The sequence below is a fragment of the Podarcis bocagei genome (assembly GCF_964188305.1).
Source record: "Podarcis bocagei genome assembly, chromosome: 14".
Taxonomy (NCBI): domain Eukaryota; kingdom Metazoa; phylum Chordata; class Lepidosauria; order Squamata; family Lacertidae; genus Podarcis; species Podarcis bocagei.
This window is the reverse complement of record NC_138139.1, coordinates 6,666,656-6,690,099: the sequence shown is the minus strand read 5'-3', so window position 1 is coordinate 6,690,099 and position 23,444 is coordinate 6,666,656. Positions and strand designations below refer to the sequence as shown.

General features: G+C 47.6%; 1 protein-coding gene and 1 long non-coding RNA gene across 3 annotated transcripts; one reads left to right on the top strand and one right to left on the bottom strand.

The window, feature by feature from the left end:
• Positions 1-523: 523 nt before the first annotated feature.
• TEX9 (testis expressed 9) lies at positions 524-23,298 on the top strand. Of its 2 annotated transcripts, none has more exons than XM_081170662.1 (12): positions 524-620; positions 1,160-1,248; positions 4,395-4,458; positions 5,955-6,031; positions 13,908-13,956; positions 15,326-15,411; positions 15,966-16,129; positions 16,778-16,860; positions 18,915-19,088; positions 19,938-20,072; positions 21,704-21,838; positions 22,863-23,298. In XM_081170662.1, the coding sequence occupies exons 1-12, from the start codon at positions 555-557 to the stop codon at positions 22,938-22,940; spliced, it is 1,200 nt and encodes a 399-aa protein (XP_081026788.1). In that variant the 5' UTR covers positions 524-554; the 3' UTR covers positions 22,941-23,298. The 2 variants fall into 2 exon arrangements, with proteins under 2 accessions (XP_081026788.1, XP_081026789.1); XM_081170663.1 differs by lacking the exon at positions 524-620 and adding an exon at positions 867-1,027.
• LOC308573602 lies at positions 14,589-17,984 on the bottom strand. Its single transcript, XR_014002130.1, has 2 exons — positions 17,005-17,984; positions 14,589-14,787 (listed from the first exon to the last, which is right to left on the bottom strand). It is a non-coding gene; the product is annotated as an uncharacterized lncRNA (long non-coding RNA).
• Positions 23,299-23,444: the final 146 nt, after the last annotated feature.

The window sequence follows — 23,444 nt, the reverse complement described above, 5'->3', positions numbered from 1 at the left end:
GCCTGTGCAGTATGAATGGCCTGGCCACATGTGCACCCATATCCCCCAATTGAGGGAGATCTAGTCTTCTCAGCCCTCCTTGCTCTGGCACGTGAACAGAGTGAGGCTTTCAAGTTTTACAGTTCTTTGTAGCTTGAGCAGGTAATGGAAGCTAGAGAGGGAGGCCTCCTTTCTATCCCATGACTGCCAGCTACTGGTCCCAAGGAATTCAGTATTGTGCTTTGTACTGCTGCTCTTTGGTGCATATGAATAACACCCGCATGTTTAGCCTCTCCTTGGGGGCTGTCACAAGTCAGCTCCTGCTCTTTGACATTTACCAGGGCGCCCATGCTTTATTTCACCCAGGTCAAAGACCCATGTGCATCTGTGTACACACACACACACACACACACACACACACACACCACACACACACACACAGGCTAGGAGCCTCAATGGCACCCCTCTGGAGGCTTCACCTGTAGCTAGCCTCCCTCCCCCAATAGCTTCAGCTGGGGGGCAACACAAGCCAAGGTCCCTGCCCCCCAGGGGCCACTGAAGCTGGTGTTCACCATATGGGGAATCCTATGCACCCCCACAGAAAAGCCCCCCAAGAAGAGGCGCCTCCTCAAGGGAGGGAGGTGAGGCTGCTGAGATGGCCAGCAGTGGCTGGAGGGCTGGACTAGGATCCGGGAGAGCAGAGTTCAAATCCCCGCTCAGTCGGGCCACCCACTGCCTCTCAGCCTGACCTTCCCCACAGAGTTGTCGTGGGCGGGGAGAACCTTGAGCTGCTTGGAGGAAAAGGGGAGATATGCAGTAAATGCCATGAACAAACACCCCCCCCCCGCCGACCCAAACACCTGGGGGAGGAGGGAGAGGACGAGGAGGTTGGCCCGAGGAGGACGGAGCAGGAGGGCCGCCCTCACGCGCGCCGTTGCCTAGCGAGGGCGAAGCGCCGCCGGAGCCCCAGTTGCCGCCACCGCCGCCTCCTCCTCCCCGGCTGCGGCGCAAAATGGCGGCGGGAGGCGCCTCTTCGTCCTCGGCCCGGGTGGGTGAAGGAAGCGCCGGCCTGTCCGGACCCCCCAGGCGGGGTGGGGTGGGGACGCGGGCCGGGCCGGGCGTGGCGCGGGAGGTTTCTTTCCCGCCTGACTTTCCTCTCCGCTTCGTCCGCCCTCCGCAGGTGCCCCTCCGCCGGCCCTCCGCGGGCGCGGAGCAGAAGGCGAGGAGCTGCAGCGCCGCCGCCTTCCTGGCCAAGGAGGAGGAGTACAAGTAAGGGGCGTCTCTCTCCCTGAGGGGGGGGGTCCCTGCTGATGCTCGCCCCCCCCTTTAACGCCCCCCGTTAAGTCCTCAAGGGCGTCCCCTTGATTCAAGACGCGTGTCTTTTTCTTCGTGAGAATCCAGCGAGTGGGAGGGGGGCGTATCGAGGCTGGCCAAGGAAGCCCCCGACTCTCGCTCTGGCCACACGACGCTGCGATGGGGCTTTTTATTGGGGGGGGGGTGTCTGGTCCAAGAGACGGGTTTTGATGGCGACAGAGCATTTCCCCCCTTGCTTCCTTACTCCCAAGTAAGTGCCGATTTCTCGGGCTCAGGCTTGAGCCCCTAAGCCCAGTTGCGCGGGGATATGAGAGAGGCAATTAGGCATTCTCAGAAGCACCCTTGCCTTCCTCTCGACCAGGCATATCTAACAGGTAGATCGTGATCTACCGGTAGATCACTGGTAGATCATTGGCTCCCCCCAAAGAAGCTGAACAACTGTGGCTCCCCTAAAAAAAAGCCCAACATTTTACCTCCTCCCTGAAAAACTTAACAACTTTAACCTGAACCCCCCAAAATGGGGTAGATCACTGCCAGTTTTTAACTCTGTGAGTAGATCGCAGTTTCGTGGGAGTTGGTCACCCCTGCTCTAGACCAGTGGTTCTCAAACTTTTTTCCCTGGGCATGATAATTTGCTCACACCACACCGAATTTTTGTATTGTTAAGAAATGCATTGGTAAACCAAAAGAAACAGCTCCCAGCAGTGCTTGATTTTGAAAAGATATCTATCCATATTCTGCAAACAAATCATTTTGATACTAAACTGTACTATACTACACTGAAATGTTTAAATGCTGCTGTTGTCAAAAATGTTTTTATTAATTTCCCAATATTTCCCAATAAGGTAAATAAAGGTAAAGGACCCCTGGACGGTTAAGTCCAGTCAAAGGACTTCTCGCTTTCAGGCCAATATCAATTAGTTCAAATGTTTCTTTGAAGGTCCCTGAATCCTAGTCCCACACTTGCCATCCTGTCTGCTCTGCACTAAGGCACTATTGGCATTCACTCATCTCTGCACCGCAGTGACTGGTTCAAAGCGTGCTCCAGCAGCCTTTCCTAGCTTGCTGGCCTCATAGAACCGTAGAGTTGGATGGTATCCCTGAAGGTCATCTAGCCCAACCCTCTGCAATGCAGGAATCCCAACTAGATCATACAATACAGGTGGCCATCTAACCTCTCTTTCAAAACCTCCAAGGAAGGAAAGTGCACCACCTCTTAGGGGAGTCTGTTCCACTGTTAAAGAGCTCTTACTGTCAGAGTACAGTCAAACCTCGGTTCCTGAATAGCTGTTTTCAAACGTTTCTGCTCCCGAACGCCAAAAACCCAGAAGTAAATGCTCTGGTTTTTGAACGTTTTTTGGAAGCCGAACATCCGACGCAGCTTCCGCTTGAGTGCAGGAAGCTCTTGCAACCAATCAGAAGCTGCGCCTTGGTTGTCAAACGTTTTGGAAGCCAAACGGGCTTCCAGAACGGATTATGTTCGACAACCAAGGTTTGACTGTACAGATATTAGGTTAGAATCTCCTTTCCTGTAAGTTGAATCCATTTGCTCCAGATGCTTTGAGCTGCAACTCCCCTTGGCCATATTGTAGTCTAATACGTAGTGGGTGGCACTGTGGTCTAAACCAGTGTTTCCCAAACGTTTTTGGGCAACGGCACACCTGTTTACCGGAAAAAAATCTCGCGGCACACCACCATTAAAGCCCCGCCCCGTGACGTCAGCGCGCAGCGTCACGCCGGGAGGGACGCACAAAAGTGAAAGTTTTTTCCCTCCCCCTTGCCGGGGTGGGAGGAGGCAGCAGAGCGAGGGACTGAGGGACGGCGGCAGCTGAGGCGGCGGCGGCTGTTGTGGTGGTGGCGGCGATAGCGGGCGGAGGAGGGGGCGGCGGCGGGGCTTGAGGAGCCGTCGCCGGGAGTTGCTGCTGCTGCTGTTGCTGCTGCTGCCCAGACATGCCGGCCTCCTCCTCCTCCGCTGTCTCGCGCTCCTCCCTTTTGCGCGCGCTGCCCCGCCGCTCGGCACCACCACCGCGGAGCCGCCCCCGGCTCGACGCGGATCCTCGCCGCCGCCGCCTCTCGCCGCCCGACTCGCCCGCCTCCCTCCCACGGCACACCAGCCGATGTCTCACGGCACAGTAGTGTGCCGCGGAACACCGGTTGGGAAACACTGGTCTAAACCATTGAGCCTCTTGGGCTTGCCGATCAGAAGGTCAGCGGTTCGAATCTGTGTGACGGGGTAAGCTCCCCATTGCTCTTTCCCAGCTTCTGCCAATCTAGCAGTTTGAAAGCACACCAATGCAAGTAGATAAATAGGTACCACTGTGGCAGGAAGGTAAACAGCATTTCCATGTGCCCTGGCACTCGTTACGGTGTCCCGTTGCACCAGAAGCAATTTAGTCATGCTGGTCACATGACCCGGAAAGCTGTCTGTGGACAAACACCAGCTCCCTTGGCCTGAAAAGCGAGATGAGCATTGCATCCCATAGTTGCCTTTTACTGGACTTGACCGGCCACGAGTCCTTTACATTTTTACCTAATACACTACAGTACTTCCAACATATATAGAGGGTGCTCAGGCATACTGAGTGGATGACTTCAGCAGAGCATTCACCTCCAGAGACCTTGATAAAGTTGCCCTGTTTATTGCCTGTTTATTAATGTTTATTAATGAGATTTGCGTGTTACCTACCCTTCTCTGAGTGGCTTTCAGTAGACAAGTATAGAAACACAAAACCATGAAATCAGAAGAAACAAGTGCAAAAAGAAAACTCAGCACAAGCCCAAAGTTCAAACACAGATTTTAAAACTAATGGGACCAGACTACATAAGCAGTGGTTAGGTGGCAATCTCTCATGGGTGTTTTAGCTGAGATTCCTGCATTGCAGGGGATTGGACGAGAACCTTGGGGTCTCTTCCAACTCTACAGTTCTATGATTCTGTGTTCCTAGCAAAGTATTTGCTTTCTATTGCGCCCTGCAGCTGTCAGCCGGCAAGTTTCTCCCGGGAGTCTGTTCCAGGAAGGCAGACTCCTTGCAGCACCATTTTAGTGGTCCTGCTTTCTAAAAGATAGCCGAGTTAAACACAGTTTTCAATTACTGTTTTAGGCGTGTAAATGCAGAATTAGAAGCCAAGACAGCAGAATTGGTGCGTCAGGCTGAAGAAGTCATGGTGAGTACCCAGTGTCAGACCTGCTGAGCTACAATGCTGTTGACCACGGTATTTTCTTGGACTACCTCCATGAGTTGGGAGTACCATTTTACGGCAGTTTGACTCCTACTTACGGGGTTGGTTCTAGCGATTAGTACTCGGCAACTGCGCTTTGGGCCCCTTGTAGTTCCACCCGCCGGCCACAGTTTTGTCCTCTGCTATTTAATATCTATTCAAAGCCACTAGGAGTGGTTATTAGGAGATGTGAGGCAAGGTGTGACCACTATGCTGACGATACTCAACTCTTTTTGGGGCATCTGAATCAACAGAAGCCATGCATGCCCTAAACACGTGGGCTGGATGAAAGCTGTGATTGAATGCTGACAAGATGGAGATCTTTAACGCCTTCCCTGACTTCAGCTAGGAAGCAAACCATGGAGTGGCTGGCTTGGCATTGCATGTGAACGAGCACTCGTGGTTTGTTTCTTCCTAGACGAAACAGAAGCGGAAACCAAGGTTTGTTCTTGATTTTCTGCTCATGGATCATTTAGAAAAACGAACAATGGACAACCAGTTTGTGTGTCCAGTCACTCCCATGTTTTATTTCCTAGCTTCAGTCAAGACAAAGCAAAGTTGGCATCTTTGCACATCATTACAATAGCATTCTTTTCGTACACAGTACACTAACGTTTGTTTTCAGACCATTATATGGTTTGAATATTTAAAAAACATGTACTTCACATTGCCTATCTCTAAAAGTGGCCTGATTGCAAGTACTTAGCCACAACACTGGGGTGGTCTTTGCATGTGGAGATTGTCTCTCTTGTTGACTCAGTCTATAGAGATTAGGACTTCTCTGGCCACCTTCCTTCTCTGTATGGATTGGTGGGTGCTGGCTTCTTGTTCTTGCTTCTGCTTCTTTTACAAGGCAGTAGGTGAGGCTTAGGGAGATACCATTAGCACACTTGCTGCTCACACTGGTTTTATATAGTACTAGACATACTGATGCCTTCCCCTCCCCCAACCCTGCCAGTTTGGGTTGCAGTGACCTGACTTTGTCCCTACATTGTGGTTGGACAGGGTTCACTCCCCTGAATGGCAAAAACATTTGCTTTGAGAAGGACCGATTTCACCTGCCCTTGTATGGAAAGAAAAATTTAGCTTTACTGGCGAGTAAAACTCCACCAAAGCTTTCTTTCTAATCCTGGCAATCTTCTTAGCATCTATAGAGTAGAGTGGGTTGGGCTAACTGGTAATTAAAGTTATCTTCTTATTCTAAATTCTTCTCACTAAAGTTGTAATATAGAATTATCTCAGTAGTGGAAAACAAAGCTTTGGGAACTCTGCGGAATTTAAAAAAGTAGTCTGTGACACAGTGTGGTGGTGAGGTAGTTATTGCTCATTTCTGCACATCTCTTAATCATCACAACCAAAATAATTAAGTGTATATGATGGCTGTTAATTGGATGTAGTATACACTGTATTTGACAATAATATAAAATCTTTCCTTATTGAAGAGAGATCAACAAGAAATGTTGTCCAGGCCAATCTCTACACAGGTTGAATTGTTTGACAAGGAGACCAAACATCAGAGGTAAGCTCTTCCTAAAATGTATCTGCTGAAGGCCTTCAGTGCCAGAGAGGGGTTTGAGAGAGAATAGTTTTTTATTTGCAAAATTCAGGGCTGTGGGATAATGTAATGGTGGCCATAGTTGAGTGGGAAACTCCACATTTGGCATGCATGGGGTCCCAGGTTCAGGGTCCAGCTGCTTCTCCCATTAAAAGGCTCTTGGGTAGTTGTGCTTACCTGGGAAATACCGTATTTTTTGCACCATAACACTCACTTTTTTCCTCCTAGAAAGTAAGGGGAAATGTCTGTGCGTGTTATGGAGGGAATGCCTACGGGTGGCATGCCTACGGATTTTCCTCCTCTAAAAACTATGTGCGTGTTATGGTCGGGTGCGTGTTATAGAGCAAAAAATACGGTAGTTCTTTCTGAGTCCTTCAAGTGCCCTGGTCTCCCAAAGCAGACAGTATAAGAGATTGCACTCCACAGCTGTGCTGAGACCTCCTCCTTGACCTGTTCTCTTCCACCTGCACCCCACCTCCAATTTCATAAGACCTTTTGCAAGGCCTTGTGCAAGTGATGCAGGTCTTGTAAGGGCCTCTCAAGTCTTGCATTCCCATGTTGCAGAACAATTGTATGTCTCTTCTTCCTGGAAACATTGAGGCACCTGTTGACCCCCGTCTTTTGTGCTGCATAGTTCCCCACTAAGGCTGCCATCCTCTGTACCTAACACCAAGCCATAAACCCCCTGGGACTGACCTGTATAAGCTCACACTGCACGTCTCTCATCAAAGGCTGTTATTATACTTAGTTTTTCTTTATTATTCAAGTTAGATTTCTATACTGCCCTTCATCCAAAGATCACAGGGCAGTTCACAACATAAAAATACAAAAGGAGAAAAAAGAATACATAACAAAATTTTCCCCAAACCAATAAACCCCCTTCCACAAACACGCTTAAAAGGCCATAGATTAATCAGCCAAAGGCCTGCTTATAAATGTTTTTGCTTGGCACCTAAAGATATGTAATGAAGTTGCCAGCTGAGCCTCCCGGGGGAGAGCGTTCCACAAGCTGGAAGTCACTGCAGAAAATGCCTGTTCTCTTGTTGCCACTCTCTGGACCTCTTGTGGGGCCTCAGAAGATGATCGTGGGGTGTAATATGCTCAAATCATCTTGTCCCAGTGAGCAACCTGGCCACAGAATTCTGCAACAGCTGACGTTTCTGAACCGTCTTCAGAGGCAGCCCCACGTATAACACATTGCAGTAATCTAATCTAGAGGTTACCAGAGCATAGACAACAGAACTTGGGCTATTTCCTAGCCAGATAAGGGTGCAAGCTGAGCCACCAGCCAAAGCTGATAGAAGGCACTCTGTGCCACCAAGGCCACCTGAGCCTCAAGTAACTGCAGTGAATCAAGGAGTACCCCCAGGCAATGTACTTGCTCCTTCAGAGGGAGTGTAACCCCATCAAGAGCAGGCAACCTCCCATCCATCCTGTCTAGGGAACTGTCCACCAACAATGCCTCAGTCTTATCTGGGACAGGCCAAACAGGGGTGTCAGGGAACTGACATCGGAGGGAGCGGCGAAGGGGAGGCTCCCAGATGATGCTGGCAAAGGACCCAGCACCAGGGGGAGAAACAGCTCAGTAGAGGGGGAAGCCAATCAGCGCAACACCGGGGATAAAGGGAGGCAGACGGGGGAAGTGGAGAGAGGGCTCCAGGACTCTTCACTGGACATCAGTGAGGAGAGCCCAGGTCCTCCGCTACCCACGCCTTCCCTGTGCAGAAGACTCCCGCGCAGTGAGAGGGGGAGGAGACTGGGTGTCAAACAACTTTTATGTTGGAAGAGGTTCAAGAAACGCCCACTGACGGATTCTGCCAGTGACTGAGGCAGCCACGGGAAGAAGGGGCTGTGCAGTCAGAAAGGTTTAACAAGTCAAAATTAACTGAGAAAGGCACCAGCTTACGCACGAGTAACTCATACCTATTACAAGGGGCAACTCATCAAGTGGAGGAAATGCTGAGAATTGCTCTCTCATACCTGTGCTGTATCTTTGTCAGTTCTGTATGGCTGCAAAATGTGGGAGGTAGAATTATAAACTAGCTTTGTTGCTGATGAAACAGTGGACAAATTTTCAATGGTGAGGCTGAGATTGAAGGGCATGTCATTTAGTTTTTGAAGGTGGTTGATCTCTGGCATATTAGAGGGTTAGGACTGTCTCTTGATTATTGCTGTTGGCTAAATCAGTGAAATTGCACGAATTTGCATATGAATAAATTGTCCTGAAGAAATAAGGCCTCTGTTTGATGCATATGTATGTCACAGCAGGCTCCGTTTCAGAAGAGGCATTCCCCCTTGTGTCTAAGGGAGGAGGGACACCTCTTCCGAACAAGCGCCACACTTCCTTCAATACTTTACAGAGGTATCTATACAGGCAACTCCCCATTTATGCAGGAGTTACGTTCCAGCGCCCCACATGCACAAATGAAAATTCTATAAGTGGGGAGCACCCTTTAAATGCCCTCTTTGCCACTCCAATCCAGATCAAAAAATACTGCATCCAAAATATTCACAACTGGAATTGAAGTTTTGGGGCCAGCTGGAGGGTGCAGGACGCATGGAAAACTGCAGCTGAGGTGTGCAGTAGCACTAAACAAAGCTCCACTACACCTCCGGTCTCTTCCACCCTAACTGAAGTCCTGTTTGGGCTCCGGGAAGGATCTCTCAAGCCAAAAGGATTCTCCAGCTTTCTTCCTCCATTACCTGATATTAATTTAATTATTTAATTATTTAATTATTTTCCAGTGCCACACGTATATATGATCACACCCAAGTGGGGGGGTGTACTTGTACTTAGTTTTTAGTAGTATACAAATTTATTTAAATTCAATCAGTTAGAAGCAAGATTATCCATAGGGCTGGGCAATGTATTCATTCATTGCCCGAAACCGGTTTTGAAACCTACATCACAGGAACGATTTCACAATTTTAGGCAGTATACTATGAATGCCAGCAGGTTTCGCCAGGGTTTCACACACAGCATCACCAGTCCTCGGCTCTCCTCTCGGAGCCCTGCAAGGCCACCCAAGGCCCACTCCCTCCCTCCCTCCCTCTGCAGCCCAGCTGCCCCCTAAGATACTGGAGTGGGGCCAGAGGCGACAGCCATGCCTGCACCTATCTCTTGTGTGCTCATTCGCTCACCTGCCTGCCACTTGCCTGCTAGCACTTCTCCAGCCGAGCAACCAAGCTGCCTCCTGCCTCCCTTCCACCTCGCACTGGGTGCTGGCCATGTCCTAAGGGTCCCTGTGGTGAGAGCACATGGGGAGCAGCAGCAGAAGCAGTGCTGGCTCCTCTTCCTTGCCTCCGGGTCTGGGCTTCCTGGTCAGTAGGTGGCAGTGAACAGCACAGATGGGAGCTCCACCACGTTGGAGGAATGAAGCAGTTCCCGGTAGTCACCCTCGATGTGAGTGGGAGCTGCGGGCAGCCCAGGGCTGGCTCCAGGGAGAGACTGTGGTGGGGAGGTCAGCTGTGCCCCAGGGCTCCTTGTTTGCACCCCAGCTGATGTGCTCTACCCAGGGCAGAGCTGCCCACCTGGCCTCACTATGAAGAAGCAGTGCACAGTGTTCCTGATCACCTGTGTGGCTGGCCATGGAGGGCTGGCTGGCTACCAAGCCAGTTCAAACTCCTCATTTTCAGACATTGTGATTTATCACTATATTGGAATGTTTCACCGGTAATGCATCACGATGTTGAAAAGCAGTTATCGCCCAGCCCTAATGATTGGCATTCAAAGTGTGGACAGCCCAAGTATTTTCTGTAGAGTCCCTCCCTTTATTTTCTGAGATGACTTATTGTTTTCCTAAATTCCTTACCCCTAACAAAAAATTAGGTGGGGGAGGAATCAAAAGCCAGACTATACAAGGAGTTGTTTTTGTACCAAGCTAAATCCTTGGTTCACATCACCTCACAAGGTTAGTTCACTGGAATCTTAGGCACATGGCCTTTCCCAGCCCTCTTACCTGGCTGAGAGCCCCTTTTAACAGGAGAAGTCAAGGAATGGACCTCCTGAGTCCTTAGATATGCAAAGGGTGTGCTTTGTGCCCCCTCCCCGTAGAGTCAGAAACAGCAGTTAAACAAACTCACCTAAAGAGGAGCACACAGCTCCATGTTGTGCATGAACAGTGTAATTGCAGTGCTTAAAACGGGTGCATAAGATAGACTGTATAAGTTTTTCAGGACGTGGGTGGCACTGCGGGTTGAACCACAGAGCCTAGGACTTGCCGATCAAAAGGTTGGTGGTTCGAATCCCCGTGACGGGGTGAGCTCCCGTTGCTCGGTCCCTGCTCCTGCCAACATAGCAGTTTGAAAGCACATCAAAGTGCAAGTAGATTAATAGGTACCGCTCTGGCGGGAAGGTAAACGGCGTTTCCGTGCGCTGCTCTGGTTCGCCAGAAGTGGCTTAGTCATGCTGGCTACATGACCTGGAAGCTGTACACTGGCTCCCTCGGCCAATAAAGCGAGATGAGCGCCACAACCCCAGAGTCAGCCATGACTGGATCTAATGGTCAGGGGTCCCTTTACCTATAAGTTTAAAAAATGTAATATGCCTCTGAATATATGTTTGGGGTGGAGATTTGTTTCTACAGTTGATAACCAAAGCAAGTCAGTTGTTGGCCTTTTGTTCAGCCGTGCATCTCATAGCATTTGGCCGGGATGAGTGTGTGGTCAGGTAGGAACCAGATTACTTGAACACAGAGGAGACAGTCAGGCATGTGCTTCTCATGTTTGCATCCAGCCGCTCAGACTCCACTAGTACTGGAGCTGAACTGTTTCTGCCCCTAGGCAGCAAAAGGTCACTGCTGACCCATTTGAATATGGGAATAGCTCTCACAGCTGTGCGCAAGTAACTTCAGTTTTCAGAGGGTTTGTAGCATCCAGAGTCTTTAAGAAGTGGCTCAGGAGAGAGGGGCAGAGAAATAAGTTGGGTTACAGCATCTCACAGATTTGAGTAGAAGAGCCCGAGTCCTGGCCCTCCTGCTTGCAAGTCCTCCGGGGAGGAAATAATACATGGTCTAACAAGACAGCAAGTATACTCCAGCCTGGAACTGTGGTTCTGTGATCAAGTGTAGGCAAGGGTGCCATGGGAATCCTCCCTAATACACAAGTGGCTTGCAGCAGTGGCCTTTCGTGGGTTGATGCTTGCACAAGGAAGGTGCAGTGTTTAGACCGCATCCTGTGAAGAGACATAATAACTGAAGTTCCACTTTCTGTTTGGTACAGACTTGGTTTTTCTAGCCTGGCTTTTTCTGGCCATTGTGGCACCCCTTGTTCTTCACATCAGGACTTCTTTCTTTATCATTTTAGGATAATTCTCATAATTCTGCCCCCAGTTGTATTTAGGTGAGCTGCAGACCAGAGTGTCTGGTGCTGCCAAGCCCTTTCCGGGGATGTTAAGAAACCAGTGGGAAGGCACTAAGTCAGTGGATGGCATGAGAGTGCCCCCCGCCCAGCAAGACTTGCAGGGCAGCTTGTTGGGCATCAGTACTCTCCAGGAAGAAAGTGCTGCAGATAAATTGGCCCTTTTGTCAGCTGGCAAATCAGATTACACCACTTTTGTTCCACATTCACATACATACCTTTCAAACAGTGCAGCAGTTACACAGTGTGTTTCTAGCTTACACACCCCACAGCTATTATTATGTTTCCCATTGTAAATACTCCAGTTCATACAAGTTTGTGAACTTCTGCTTGCATGAGTGCTTGGCACTACCTAGGGAAGCTGCAAACCCAAGGGCTGCCCACTCCTGACACTCTCTCCTTCCCTGCCAAGATTATAATCTAATGTTTAGTTTTCTTCTCTTCTTGCCTCTGTATAGGTGTGTTGGGCTTTTCTGTTTCTGCCAAATCAGCTTTTCTGAAGGCAGGCAGTGATCCTTGCCTGTGACCAACACGAGTCACTATATTCTGGAAGTACAGTCTTTTTCTTTTTCAGGGGTGGGGGAGGGCTGGTTTCCTTCCTCTCCTCCCTTTCCCCACCTCCCCTGCTTGCTTGTTTGCTTGCTTGCTTCTTCCTCCCTCTTCTTCCAAGTGCTGCCGCTTTTCCCTACTCGGTGTCTGTGCGCTTGATTGGCCTTTAGTTCACAGGACATTTTAAGCAGTGGGACTTTGCTACAAAGTTTTATAGGTCTTGCCCCTAAATCTGGAAGCTGTTCCCTTTAAGATGCATTATTATTCTACCTCTTCTGGCCAATTCCAGGAAACTGAGCCAGAAGCTTCCTGCAAAAGGTAGTCGGGGCTTCTATCAAAGGGCCTAGAACTGTCAGTTCAGGGAGGGGTTCACAGCCGTGAGCTGCCCCTCCCACTTCAGTGCCAGCATGATCAACTGGCTGGGCTAGCCATGTCTGGGGACAAGCAGGTTGCTACTGGTTTGCGGCTTCTGATTTTGAGCTTCTGTGTGGACTGCTCCAACCTCTCATAGCAATTTTAAGGGTAGCTGCACGGCCACTGGCTGTGCAGCACCCTGTCTTTCCACAATGCTTGGGGTGCTTTGGGACTTGGCTTCCTATGCTGGGGGTTGTGACTTATGCCAACACACCCAGAATCTTTTAAATTTACCTCTAAGTAAATTTGCACGTGCCCATGCCAGGATCTGGGCATATCAGGATGTTGAAGATTGTGAGCTCAGCTCTCCTTTCCTTTCATCCCAAGCCAGATGGCTGCATCTGATCTCTTGGATCAGTTAGATTCAAAGTTAGGGAGAGATCGCTGTTCCATTATGGCCAGTGAAGGGGATATAACTTTACTGGTTGCCCAGTAGACTTTTCTGTGAATTTTCTCTGGGTTGTTTTTATATGAACTTACTGTTTGGAAGAAAAATGTTGACCTTATCTCAACCATGGTGCTTGCTGCTCCCTTGCTTCGTAAAATAACTAGACCACACAAGAAAGTTGCCAGAGTTTTGCATTGCCCTTTCCTTTGGACCCAGAACCATCCAAGGATATTTCCAAAGGCCAGCTGCATTTTGTTAACTGGGCACTATGTCCACATCCAGGCTGCATTTCGCAGTCTTCCTTCATGGCTGGGCAGCAGACACACAGCACTGGAGAACAAAGTCTGGAAGTAGCCTGTGTCTTTACAGTCCTATAGTTTCAAGTAGTCTTCCAACTAATTGCAAAAGAGTAGGATTGCTGAAGGACCAAGCCGCACAGCTTTCAGAAGTCAAGAGGGGTCAGCTACACTGTGAACTCCTGGGGATCTCTGTGCCTGGGGCTTGAAGAAGAGAGACTTGGGGTTGCAGGGGAAGATGGGAAGGTCCAGGATGGTGGGGGACAGTTTCCTAGTCTCATCACCCCTGACATTCTCTCCAGGCCTTCACATTACTAAATTGGGGCAGGACACAAATCAGTCTTAAAATGTCACCCCTGTGCCCTGGTTTGGTGAGCATTGCCTTCGGTTTTATCAAGTGCAAGATTGAGCAGCAGGCAAATGCCACAGCTTCCCCCTTGATTACCCTTCTTTCTTAGCCAATACAGAGAGGGCTTGGATATCCCACAGGAAGGCTTTCCCCCCAGGCTTCCCCCCCCCCTTGGATGCTTTGATTCTTCCCATGTCCATGAGGATGTGACCATATGGTGCCAGCTTCAGACTCTCTGGGTATCTCCAGCGTGACAGACCACAGTCCTCTGCCAGTGCTGCTCATGCCACCCACCTTACAGGAAGGAGCTCTTTACTGAAGCTGTTTCTATGAAGCCAAAACATTTTGAAAAGTGAGTGATGTGTTTTGCATCATTGATCTTCTCTTCTACAATTTTGGTTCAAAAAAATTAAAACACAGTAAAATACATAATTTATTTTGTTCTTCAAAATAAGCTAATTGTTGCAATTTCCTTTTTCTCTCCAGAGATCAGTGGTCTCCTGAATTGCCAACTGCTCCTCTTGCACTTAATAAGGTACTGAAATTGGGGGCGGATGTGCTCCTCTCAAAGCAGGAGGAGAAGGTAACATTTGCTGTGTGTCTTCAATAGCAGTGGAGGCACAGAGAATCCATTCAGTGAGTCAGAGAATGAGGGGGGACAGTACCCGCCTCTCTTTGGATCATGGCTAGACTGAAGCAGGACAGTTGACCGGATGACAACTATTCATCTTGGCTCTTATTTCTCTACACCCAAGACAGATCTCCTGTGTAAGGAAATTGTTCAAGGCCTTCAAATTTTCTACTCTTTTTAAAAAAACCTTGGGAATGGACACTTATATATGAACCTTTTACAGTCACAAACATTGTTACTTAAATTTAGTGCATTGATCTGAAGATAAGTTTTGCAGATACAAAAATTGCTTATTATACCACTTACCTTAATGGTATCACAGTGAGCGTCATTCCCACGGAATCCAGGGACGCTTGCGCCAAGGTGCGTTTGTGTAGGGCTTGTAGTCTTACATTGCTGAGTCCGCTTGTATGGGCTCAGATGCATGGGCTTGTAAGGATCCTTGCACAAAAGGAGTAGTGGAGAGTTGATGTGCGAGCCTGTGGGAGGAAATGAAAGAGCTTCTGGACAGGCCAGAGGTCTGTGGCAACAGGGCGTTTGTTTTTTGTTTGTTTGTGTGTGATCCAGAAGCAAGAGGAGCATTAAGAAAGATAGTCTAAATTTTCCATGTTCCTTGTGGCCCTCTAGCGGTGGATCATTATTCATTCTGTCTTTTGTCTCCAGTCTGCCAGGGGTCCAGCTCTGCACAGCTGCTCTTGCACAAAAGAGGAACGATTGTGCCCTCCTTTCTAGGTCCTTTAATATGGATAAACAAGATAAAGATTGCAAACAGGATGGGGATACGATGATCAATTGGGGACACACAGTAACCAGTGCAGTATTTAACCACTTAAAATTAATCTGAGTGTCACAGCACATGCTATCTTTTCACAGCAACCTAGGGACAGAAGTTGAGCTGAGAGATGTTGACTAGTGCAGCTAGAGAACTTTGTGCAAGGGTGGGGATTTGACTCTGCTTCACATGTAGTTAGAATAAACTTTTGTACAAAACCTGTGACTCATAATTTACAGAAAAGCAGGCCTGGAGAAGAAAAATGCCACTGTTGGAGGCAGGATACTTCTCAATATCAGTTGATGGCAGCCTCAAGCGAGGAGAGTGCTGTTGTGCTCAGATCCTGCTCAGGGGCCTCCCTCAAGCCACCTGGTTGGCTGCTGGCTGCTGGACTAGGTGGGCTACTGGCCTGAGTCAGCAGAGCTCCTCTTGTCTCCTTATGTCTAAGACCATGATATGCTTTAGGTAGCTAAGAGTTTTTGTTTTGTGAATTTTCCTTAGCAACCAAACAAGAAGAAACCTAGCTCTGCGTCTACATTTCGGACTAGGCCACTATCTGGAAAGAAGGGGAAAGGAACTCTGTCAAGGTACAGCAGCAGCAGCAGCAGCTGAATAGCACCCAGCTTATCTTGGGCATTTTTCTAACTACAACAGTAACTGGTGTTATCTTCTAACCATGCCTGGTGATAGTAACTACATGAACATACCGGTAATTAAAAGTAAAGAGGCTAAAACTATTTTTGCCTATGTAGCATTGACGGAGGCTAATAGCAAGGTGAACTGAAAAACAATCAACAAAGCACAGAAAGCCTCTAACAGCATTCTGCTTTCTGAAGAAGGGCAGCTTTAAAAAACTGGCCTCACCCCAACAGCTAACAATCCCATCCATGTCACATTAATGATGTTCTATTTCACTGGGATAATTGGTCCTGTTGACTTTTCAGGACCAGGTCTGGAGAACCCCCCCCCCTTTTCTAGAAAGGTGAAATAGCCCCTTATCAGTTTATTTGTTTTATAGAAAAGTTAAATAGCCCCTTATCAGTTTATTTGTTTTTGCCAATTGCTTCTTACATTCCAGTCCTTTTTTCTGTTGTTCGCTCTTAAAATGCTTAGAAATGCTGTGTTTTGGCCTTGTCTCTAGCACAAAACTAAGACCACATGACATTCCAAGTGCTGCAGATGTTGCAGTCCCAGACTTCTCTCTTGCCAAGACAATTGGGAAAATTGAAGGGCAACTTGAAGAAGGAAACTTTCCTGATCTAGAGGACGATCTTATCCCCGGTGCAGGAAGTGAAATTGGAGCAGGTGGGTCTGCTTTTTACTGTCCTTTCCTTACTGCTAAAAGGGAGCTGGATTTCTCTTCCAACTGACCTGTTCATATGATCTTTAAATTTTAAGGCCTCACATAGGCTTTCTAACACATGTGTACCCTTTGAATTGGCAGTGTTTCATCTAGTTCCTAGAATGAGGGATAAATTATCAGTCACATGAGAAAACGGAGGTGTCTTTCAGTGTCTCACAGTTTATTGCCCACCTGTGCTATCCTCATTGCTGCCATAGCTGCATCTCCTTTCTGCTTGTTTGGCAACAGCAAATCACCACACTTGGCAAGCCACCTGGGGTGAGAAATTGTTTTCAGGTGTCCCTCCCTGCAAGGAATCACTCCTAAGGTCGTCCCAGGGGAAGGCTGGTAACATTGCACTTTTTAATCCTGTGCGCTCCCTTCAGACACTAGGGACCCCAGTCCAGGGAATTGAATGGCCTGTTTCATGGAATGTCTTTGCATCTATGAAGGATGTTCTAGAATTGTCAGTCTTCAAAACTTTTATATCATTGTACCATTAGCATAAGCGTGTGGTTAAAAGCTATTCAGATGTTTTGAGGCTCTTTTCTGTCAGGTCTAGAATGGCACAATGGTCCAGAACATTAAATGTAATTATTGCAAATCTGCAGAGGCCCAAATCCGGTTCCTAAAGGCAAAGCTTCGTGTTATGCAGGAGGAGCTGGATGCCATGGGACTAGAATGCAGTAAGAAGGTAAGAGCAGGTGGACTTTCTGTTCCTGCATCATAATATGTAGCAGCAACATCCTTGTATGAGGGGCTATATTGTTGGCTCACAATTGTTGCTAGCACCTAAATGTTACTCAGTGCGAGATTAAAGGTCTTTTCACATACTCACCAGCCAGGGATCTGAAGTGTATGCTTGTACAGGGCCAAGGCTGTTCCTATAGCCAAGCCTGGGCTCTGGTCCACACTCACACTCCCTCAGCCAGTACCCTTCTGCAGGCAGCAAAGCCTGTACTCTTCACCCGCAAGCAGAAATCCTACACAACAGACAATCCTCTTGATGCAGTCAACAAACAAATATTTTTCTGGCTGGTGCCAGGATAGTTCTAGTCTCTGCTTCGTTACTCCTCTGCTCCTCCAAAGCACTCTTGGGAAGAGCTGGGTGGGAAATGAACCTAAGAGGTAGAAGAACTGAGGCCTTGCTGGTGGTGCTGAAACCGATGGTAGGTGCTTCTTTTTTGCCCAGAGCTCCCTGGCCATGCTGCTGCCCAGAAGCTTCCAGCACCTGCTTGAATCGCAGAATTGTAGAGTTTGAAAGGACCCCAAGGGTCATCTAGTCCAGCCCCCTGAAAGGCAGAAATCTCAACTACGAATCAGAACAAAGGGGTAGTGGTCAGTGGGCTTTATCAGATTTGGCAGCTTCTCTGCCACATTGTTAATCTTTGCACCTGGAAGACAACACACCTCCCGCGACATCCTGTTTCCTCCACGCCCTGCTGCCTGTCCCCCTCGGTAGGGAGTCACCTGTCAGGTGCTGGTGGTGGTTGCTCGTTAGTAACCAGGCAGGACTCCGACCTGTTTTTAACAGGTTTTATTTGGTGCAAACTATTTACAGTGCAGAACCACAAAGTTCATGTCCGTCTTAGTCACTTGCAGACTCCAGGAGTGGCCCCTTCCGGTTTCTCCCCCAATGTAAGAACTTAGACCCCCCCAAATCTCCGCCTCCCCTCCTTACATTTCACCCCTCTGCGTAAGCTGGGCGACGGAAACAGCGCGTCTGCCTCCTGGCCAGCTGGGCTAGGTGAGGCGCTTGGGCTCTCAGTAGCATCTTCGAGCCCTCCCCTCGCTTGGCTGCCCCCTTCCCCCTCTGCTCCACTGCTGGAGGAGGCGCTTCTGAGGCGCTGCTCCTGTATCCCCCTGCCTCCCTCCCCTGTTCCGATGGCAGTCCCCTGACATCGCCTGTCACCACCACCCGTCTCTTCCTCATCTGTGCCTTCCAAAGCTTCCTTGGAGTATTTGAAGGTCTGCAAGTGCTACTTTGCACATAATTCCATTTGTAGAGGCAAAGGCTTCCCATTTTTTTCTTTCTGGTAAGTTCAGTCACATTTTCTGAGCATCTTATTGAGGTGTGCATGTTAAACGAAAGGATGCAGCTTTTTCAATCTGCCTTCCTCAAGTTAAACTTCCAAGAAAATGCAGTTATTGAGCGGCCCCTTAAGTTCACCTACAGAGCAGAAGAAGGGGCTGCTGGATCAGGCCTATGGCCCATCTAGTTCATCATCCTGTTCTCACAGTGGCCAGCCAGATGCTTCGAAGGGAAGCCCAGCAGCAACTGGCATTTGAGGCGTCAGACCTCCCAATGCTGGAGGCAGACCGTGGTCACCGTGGCTAGTAACCATTGATAACTTTATCTTCCATGAATTTGTCTAATCCTCTTTTAAAGTTCTCCAAGTTAGTGGCCATCACTAGGGCTAGACGATATATCAATATATCCTCAAAAACCAGTTTGAAATCCATATTGTGATAGCGGTTTCATAATTTTTGACCTGGCAATTATCACAAATTGTGATGTGTGTGTGCTATGCAAAAATCACAATGTGGGAAAAACTGTGAAGCCAGCCAATGCCTCTGCATAACTCCATCCTTATTTCAGACATCATGGTGTATCAATATGTTGTGAGGTTTAGCTGATGATATACCACGGTGTTGAAATCCAGATATCGCCCAGCCCTAGTCTTCACTACTTGTGAAAGAAAATTGCATATTTAAACTCAGTTCAGTAAGTTAATTCTTGGTCTTCAGGATGAAGAAAATCAGAAGTTAAGCAGCTCCCTAAAAGAGGCTGAAGAAGAGCGTGGGAGGCTGCAGCGAACAGCCAGTGTACAGCAATCTCAAATAGAAAAGTATAAAATGCTGTCAGAAGAAGCAAACGGTAAAAGTGAAGGACTGCAGCAGAAGTGCTCTGCACTAGAAAAGGTAACAAGATCCCCATTTCAGCCTCATTACATGGCAATATGTCACTGGACTGGCCGCCCTCAGTTTAATTCCCATCTTGCAGAAAAGTACAGAGAAAGGGAAAGCAGCCATTTCATTGCTCCCAAGGCAGGAGCCAGGGCAAGGGCAAAGGGTGTTTTGCTCGGCTCCTGTGATCAGATAAATCAAATTTGGATATATTATTAGGGAAATTGTTTCTGTCTTATTTTCCCTCCATAGGGGCATTTTCTCCATGCAGGGAGAAGAACAGCGCTGTACTTCAGCACCCTTTTCACTCTCCTGCTTCTAGCAGTCAGGGCGGACAACAGTCCCGTATATATTTCCCACGGTGCTATGCTGAAAGTGATGTTTCTTATTGTGGCATCCTTTCCATGCTTATGCTGGCTTTGTGTGCATTATAAAATTCTACAGCTATCTGTTGGTGTTTTTTCATAAACACCAACAGATAGCTGTAGAATGATATAATGCACACAAAGCCAGCATAAGCATGGAAAGGATGCCACAATAAGAAAGCAGCAGCATTGATCTTGGCAGAACAGAGAGGTCTTCTCCCCATCTTCTGAAAGTCAACAAGGTGGTGGCTTGGCAGGAGCACCTCCAAAGAGAAATGTTCTTCCCTGGTTGCAGGAATTTGCAGCAATGGACTTCTTGCAAAGCAACCACCTAGTCTGCTGGGTCCTGTCACCTGGGAAGTCCTTCCTCTAGTCTCCAGTGCTGCTGCCCTCTGGGCTAAACAGGCACATGAGAATCCAGCACCTGCCACCTCCAGAACCCTAAGTGCATGTTGCTGTAAATCTTCATCCTGTTTTCTGTTTTGACTTACTGTAATAGGAACTGGAGAATCTGAAGCGAGCCCAAAAACAGGCTTCAGCCAGCCAGAGTACAGTGGAGGTTCGATTCAACAGAGCTCTTGAAGAAGCAGAGAAATATAAAATGGAACTGAATAAAGTGAAGCAAAGCAACAAGGTAGGCTTTGTTTTTGCATAGAAAACAGGAAAAACCAGCAGAGGTACATGATGTCCAAGTTTAAGTTCACTCTGCAATAGCCCCCTGTAGCTTCCTTAGCCGTCTAGATCTTAGGGCAGATTGTCCCATTTTATTTTCACAACAACCCTGTCAGGTAGGTTAGACTGAAAGTTACCAAGTGAACAAGGCTGCCATACTTTTTTATAATACTCTCCCCTCCCCATGTTTTTAGCTGAATTTATTTTTATCTGTAAGCTAACTTGAGACCATGTCAGGGGGAAAGGTGGAGTAACAACAACCACAACACTGTATCTTTGTCCTCAACATTGTCCATATGTTTACGCCAAACACAGCAGTCAGAGTCAAATATGAAATTAAATAGAATTCCAGGAGAATTTCTTTTGGTTGCAGAATTATAGATGCCTGGATGTTGTTACTGTGTGCCTGGAATACACACCTCACAATGACTAACTGGCCCCCTTTGCTTTAGAAAGAGGTTCATCACCTGAATCACGTGCAGTGCCTTTTTTGAGGCAGTACAGTGGTGCCTCGCAAGACGAAATTAATCCGTTCCGCGAGTCTCTTCGTCTTGCGGTTTTTTTGTTTTGCGAAGCACAGCTATTAGCGGCTATTAACGGCGTAGCGGCTTTAAGAAAAAGGAAACAAACTCGCAAGAACTCGCAAGACATTTCGTCTTGCGAAGCAAGCCCATAGGGAAATTCGTCTTGCGGAATGACTCAAAAAACGGAAAACTCTTTCGTCTAGCGAGTTTTTCGTCTTGCGAGGCATTTGTCTTGCGGGGCACCACTGTACGCCATAGTGCCACCTATGCCTCACCCTGCACTACACCTTTACCTGCCACTTTCCGCAGTGACAGGCACAGCCTCTTAGAGGCGCTTTGGCACGACCCTTTTATGATTTCCAAGTTCCTGGAAAGCACTTTGGCGATTGTAAAAGGGTTGTGCCAAAGTAATAATAATAATAATAATAATAATAATAATAATAATAATAATAATAAAGTGCCTCTGGGAGGCTGTGCCTACTGCTGTGGGAAGTAGCAGCAGGCAAAGGTGTGAGTGGGGTTGGGAGCAAGCAGGCAAACGGTGGCGGGATAGGAGGGGATGGGGGGTCTGGTGCATTGTGGCACCTTTTCCCCTAGAAATAAAGCACTGGTCCTATGGCTGAACCTTCCCTTTTGGAATGACATGCTCTGGGTTCTACAAGAACATCCCAAAGGATTCTACTCATAGCTGCTTATAAAGGCGTAAAGGTAAAGGGACCCCTGACCATTAGGTCCAGTCGCGGACAATTCGGGGGTTGCGGTGCTCGTCTTGCTTTACTGGCCGAGGGAGCTGGCATACAGCTTCTGGATCATGTGGCCAGCATGACTAAGCCCCTTCTGGCGAACTAGAGCAGCGCACGGTACCTATTTATCTACTTGCACTTTGACATGCTTTCGAACTGCTAGGTTGGCAGGAGCAGGGACCAAGCAATGGGAGCTCACCCCATCACAGGGATTTGAACTGCCGACCTTCTGATCAGCAAGCCCTAGGCTCTGTGGTTTAACCCACAGCGCCACCTGCGTCCCCTATAAAGGCATAACACACACTATATCCTTCCGCTCTCACTAGGATTTAGTCAACCAGGAACATAAAAAGCTTGAAGACCTGAAAACTGAGAACAAGAAGTTGGAGAAACAAAAGGGAGAGCTGATGGCAGGATTCAAGAAACAATTAAAGTTAATTGATATATTAAAGAGACAAAAGGCAAGTTATCCTGTGCTGTTGGCAATTTTCATTGAATTAAAGTTAGGGCCATAGGACTCTTTTGAATTTATTTGATTGGGTGGGGAGACAAGGAAGGCAATGGCAAAATATGAAACGGAGGCCCCAAATTCCAAGAAGGTTAAGATCATTTTCAGAACTATGGTGTGGTTCAACTTTGGATTACACAATTGAGCCAACATAAACTAGAATTATGGCTGCTTTAGGACTAGGACATGAGACTTCCATTGAACCAGTCCAGAAAAAGGCAAGGACACCCATCTCTTCCCTTCCCAGGTATCAGTATTAGCAACTAGCCATGCTGTCTTTTGTCTACTACATTGAGAGATTTAAGAACTTCTCTGTTTGAACAAATACAATTTCTTTTTCATTGTGTCTTACTAGACAGAAAACTTTCCTGGCAGGAAAAGGGAAAGCAAGCCTTAGTCTTAGCAAGGCAGCAGATAACCATGGAGCACATTTGGGTGGCCTAGCCAGCCTCCAGCTACATCTGTTCCTAAACTTTCTCTTGGAAGTGGTTTGGACTTAAGAACAGACAACTTCCTTAAGACAATTGTTTGAAAAATAAGCAAAGTATTGCAGCTGAACCACCACCAGGGAAGTTGTGCAGAGCCAAGAGGTCTGAAAAGGATTTGGGCTGCTTTGTCTCAGAAAGCACCAGCAGCTTGAGCAGTGGCTTCAGGCATCCCAAGTGATCTGCTCCCTCCAGCTGACTCAGCTATAGTCATGTAACTTCATTATCTGTCATAGTAAGTAGGAGATGGATGGAGCTGGTCTAGAGGGGGGAGAACCAGTTTTATCGTCAAGGGTGCAGATGGCCAGTTTTATAATTCAGCATAAAAGCTTGGAAGAAACTCTTACATAACAGAAGAATAAGTGGTTGCCTCGGCTTCCTTCTCACCTGCACTTTGATTTTACAAATGTTAAAATAGGGAATAAGGTAAATTTTGTCAGAGTTAAATTTTTCATGTAACTATTAATGAATTGTTTTTCCCCCTTTCCTTAGATGCACATTGAATCTGCAAAGATGCTTTCTTTCACTGAAGAAGAGTTTATGAAAGCCCTGGAATGGGGAAATTCTTAATGTTCAACACTGGACAGAAACACAATTAACATTCAGCACTATGGTGGCTCAAAAAACAAACATGTTTCAAAGCAAATCCACTGAAGTTTTCTCAGACACTGTAATGTGTTAATTTTAGTGTAGTATCAGCTCCTGTTTGGTGTCTCCTCCCCACTGTTATTGCCAGCTGCCATTTGGTTCATCTTCCTCCATTTATGCAATTGTACTGACGACTGCTGTTGTCTTCCAGTTTACCAAGACTAGCTTGGGGAGCTTCACATATTCCACTGACGCTAAAGACTCCCTTAAGTTTATGAGTTACTTCATCAGTAGCTAGTAAAGCCTTTTTGTTTTTCACAATAAAGTTGTTAGTTTCCAAGTTTCCTGTCCATCATTAAATAACAAGAGCTGCTTCTGAGCAAGGTTACTCCCATGTCACAGTTCCCTCCACAGAAGCACAAATAAATGAGTACATTTCCAATCACTTATTAAATAAGCTGTAGAAGTTTTAGCTATATATGAATT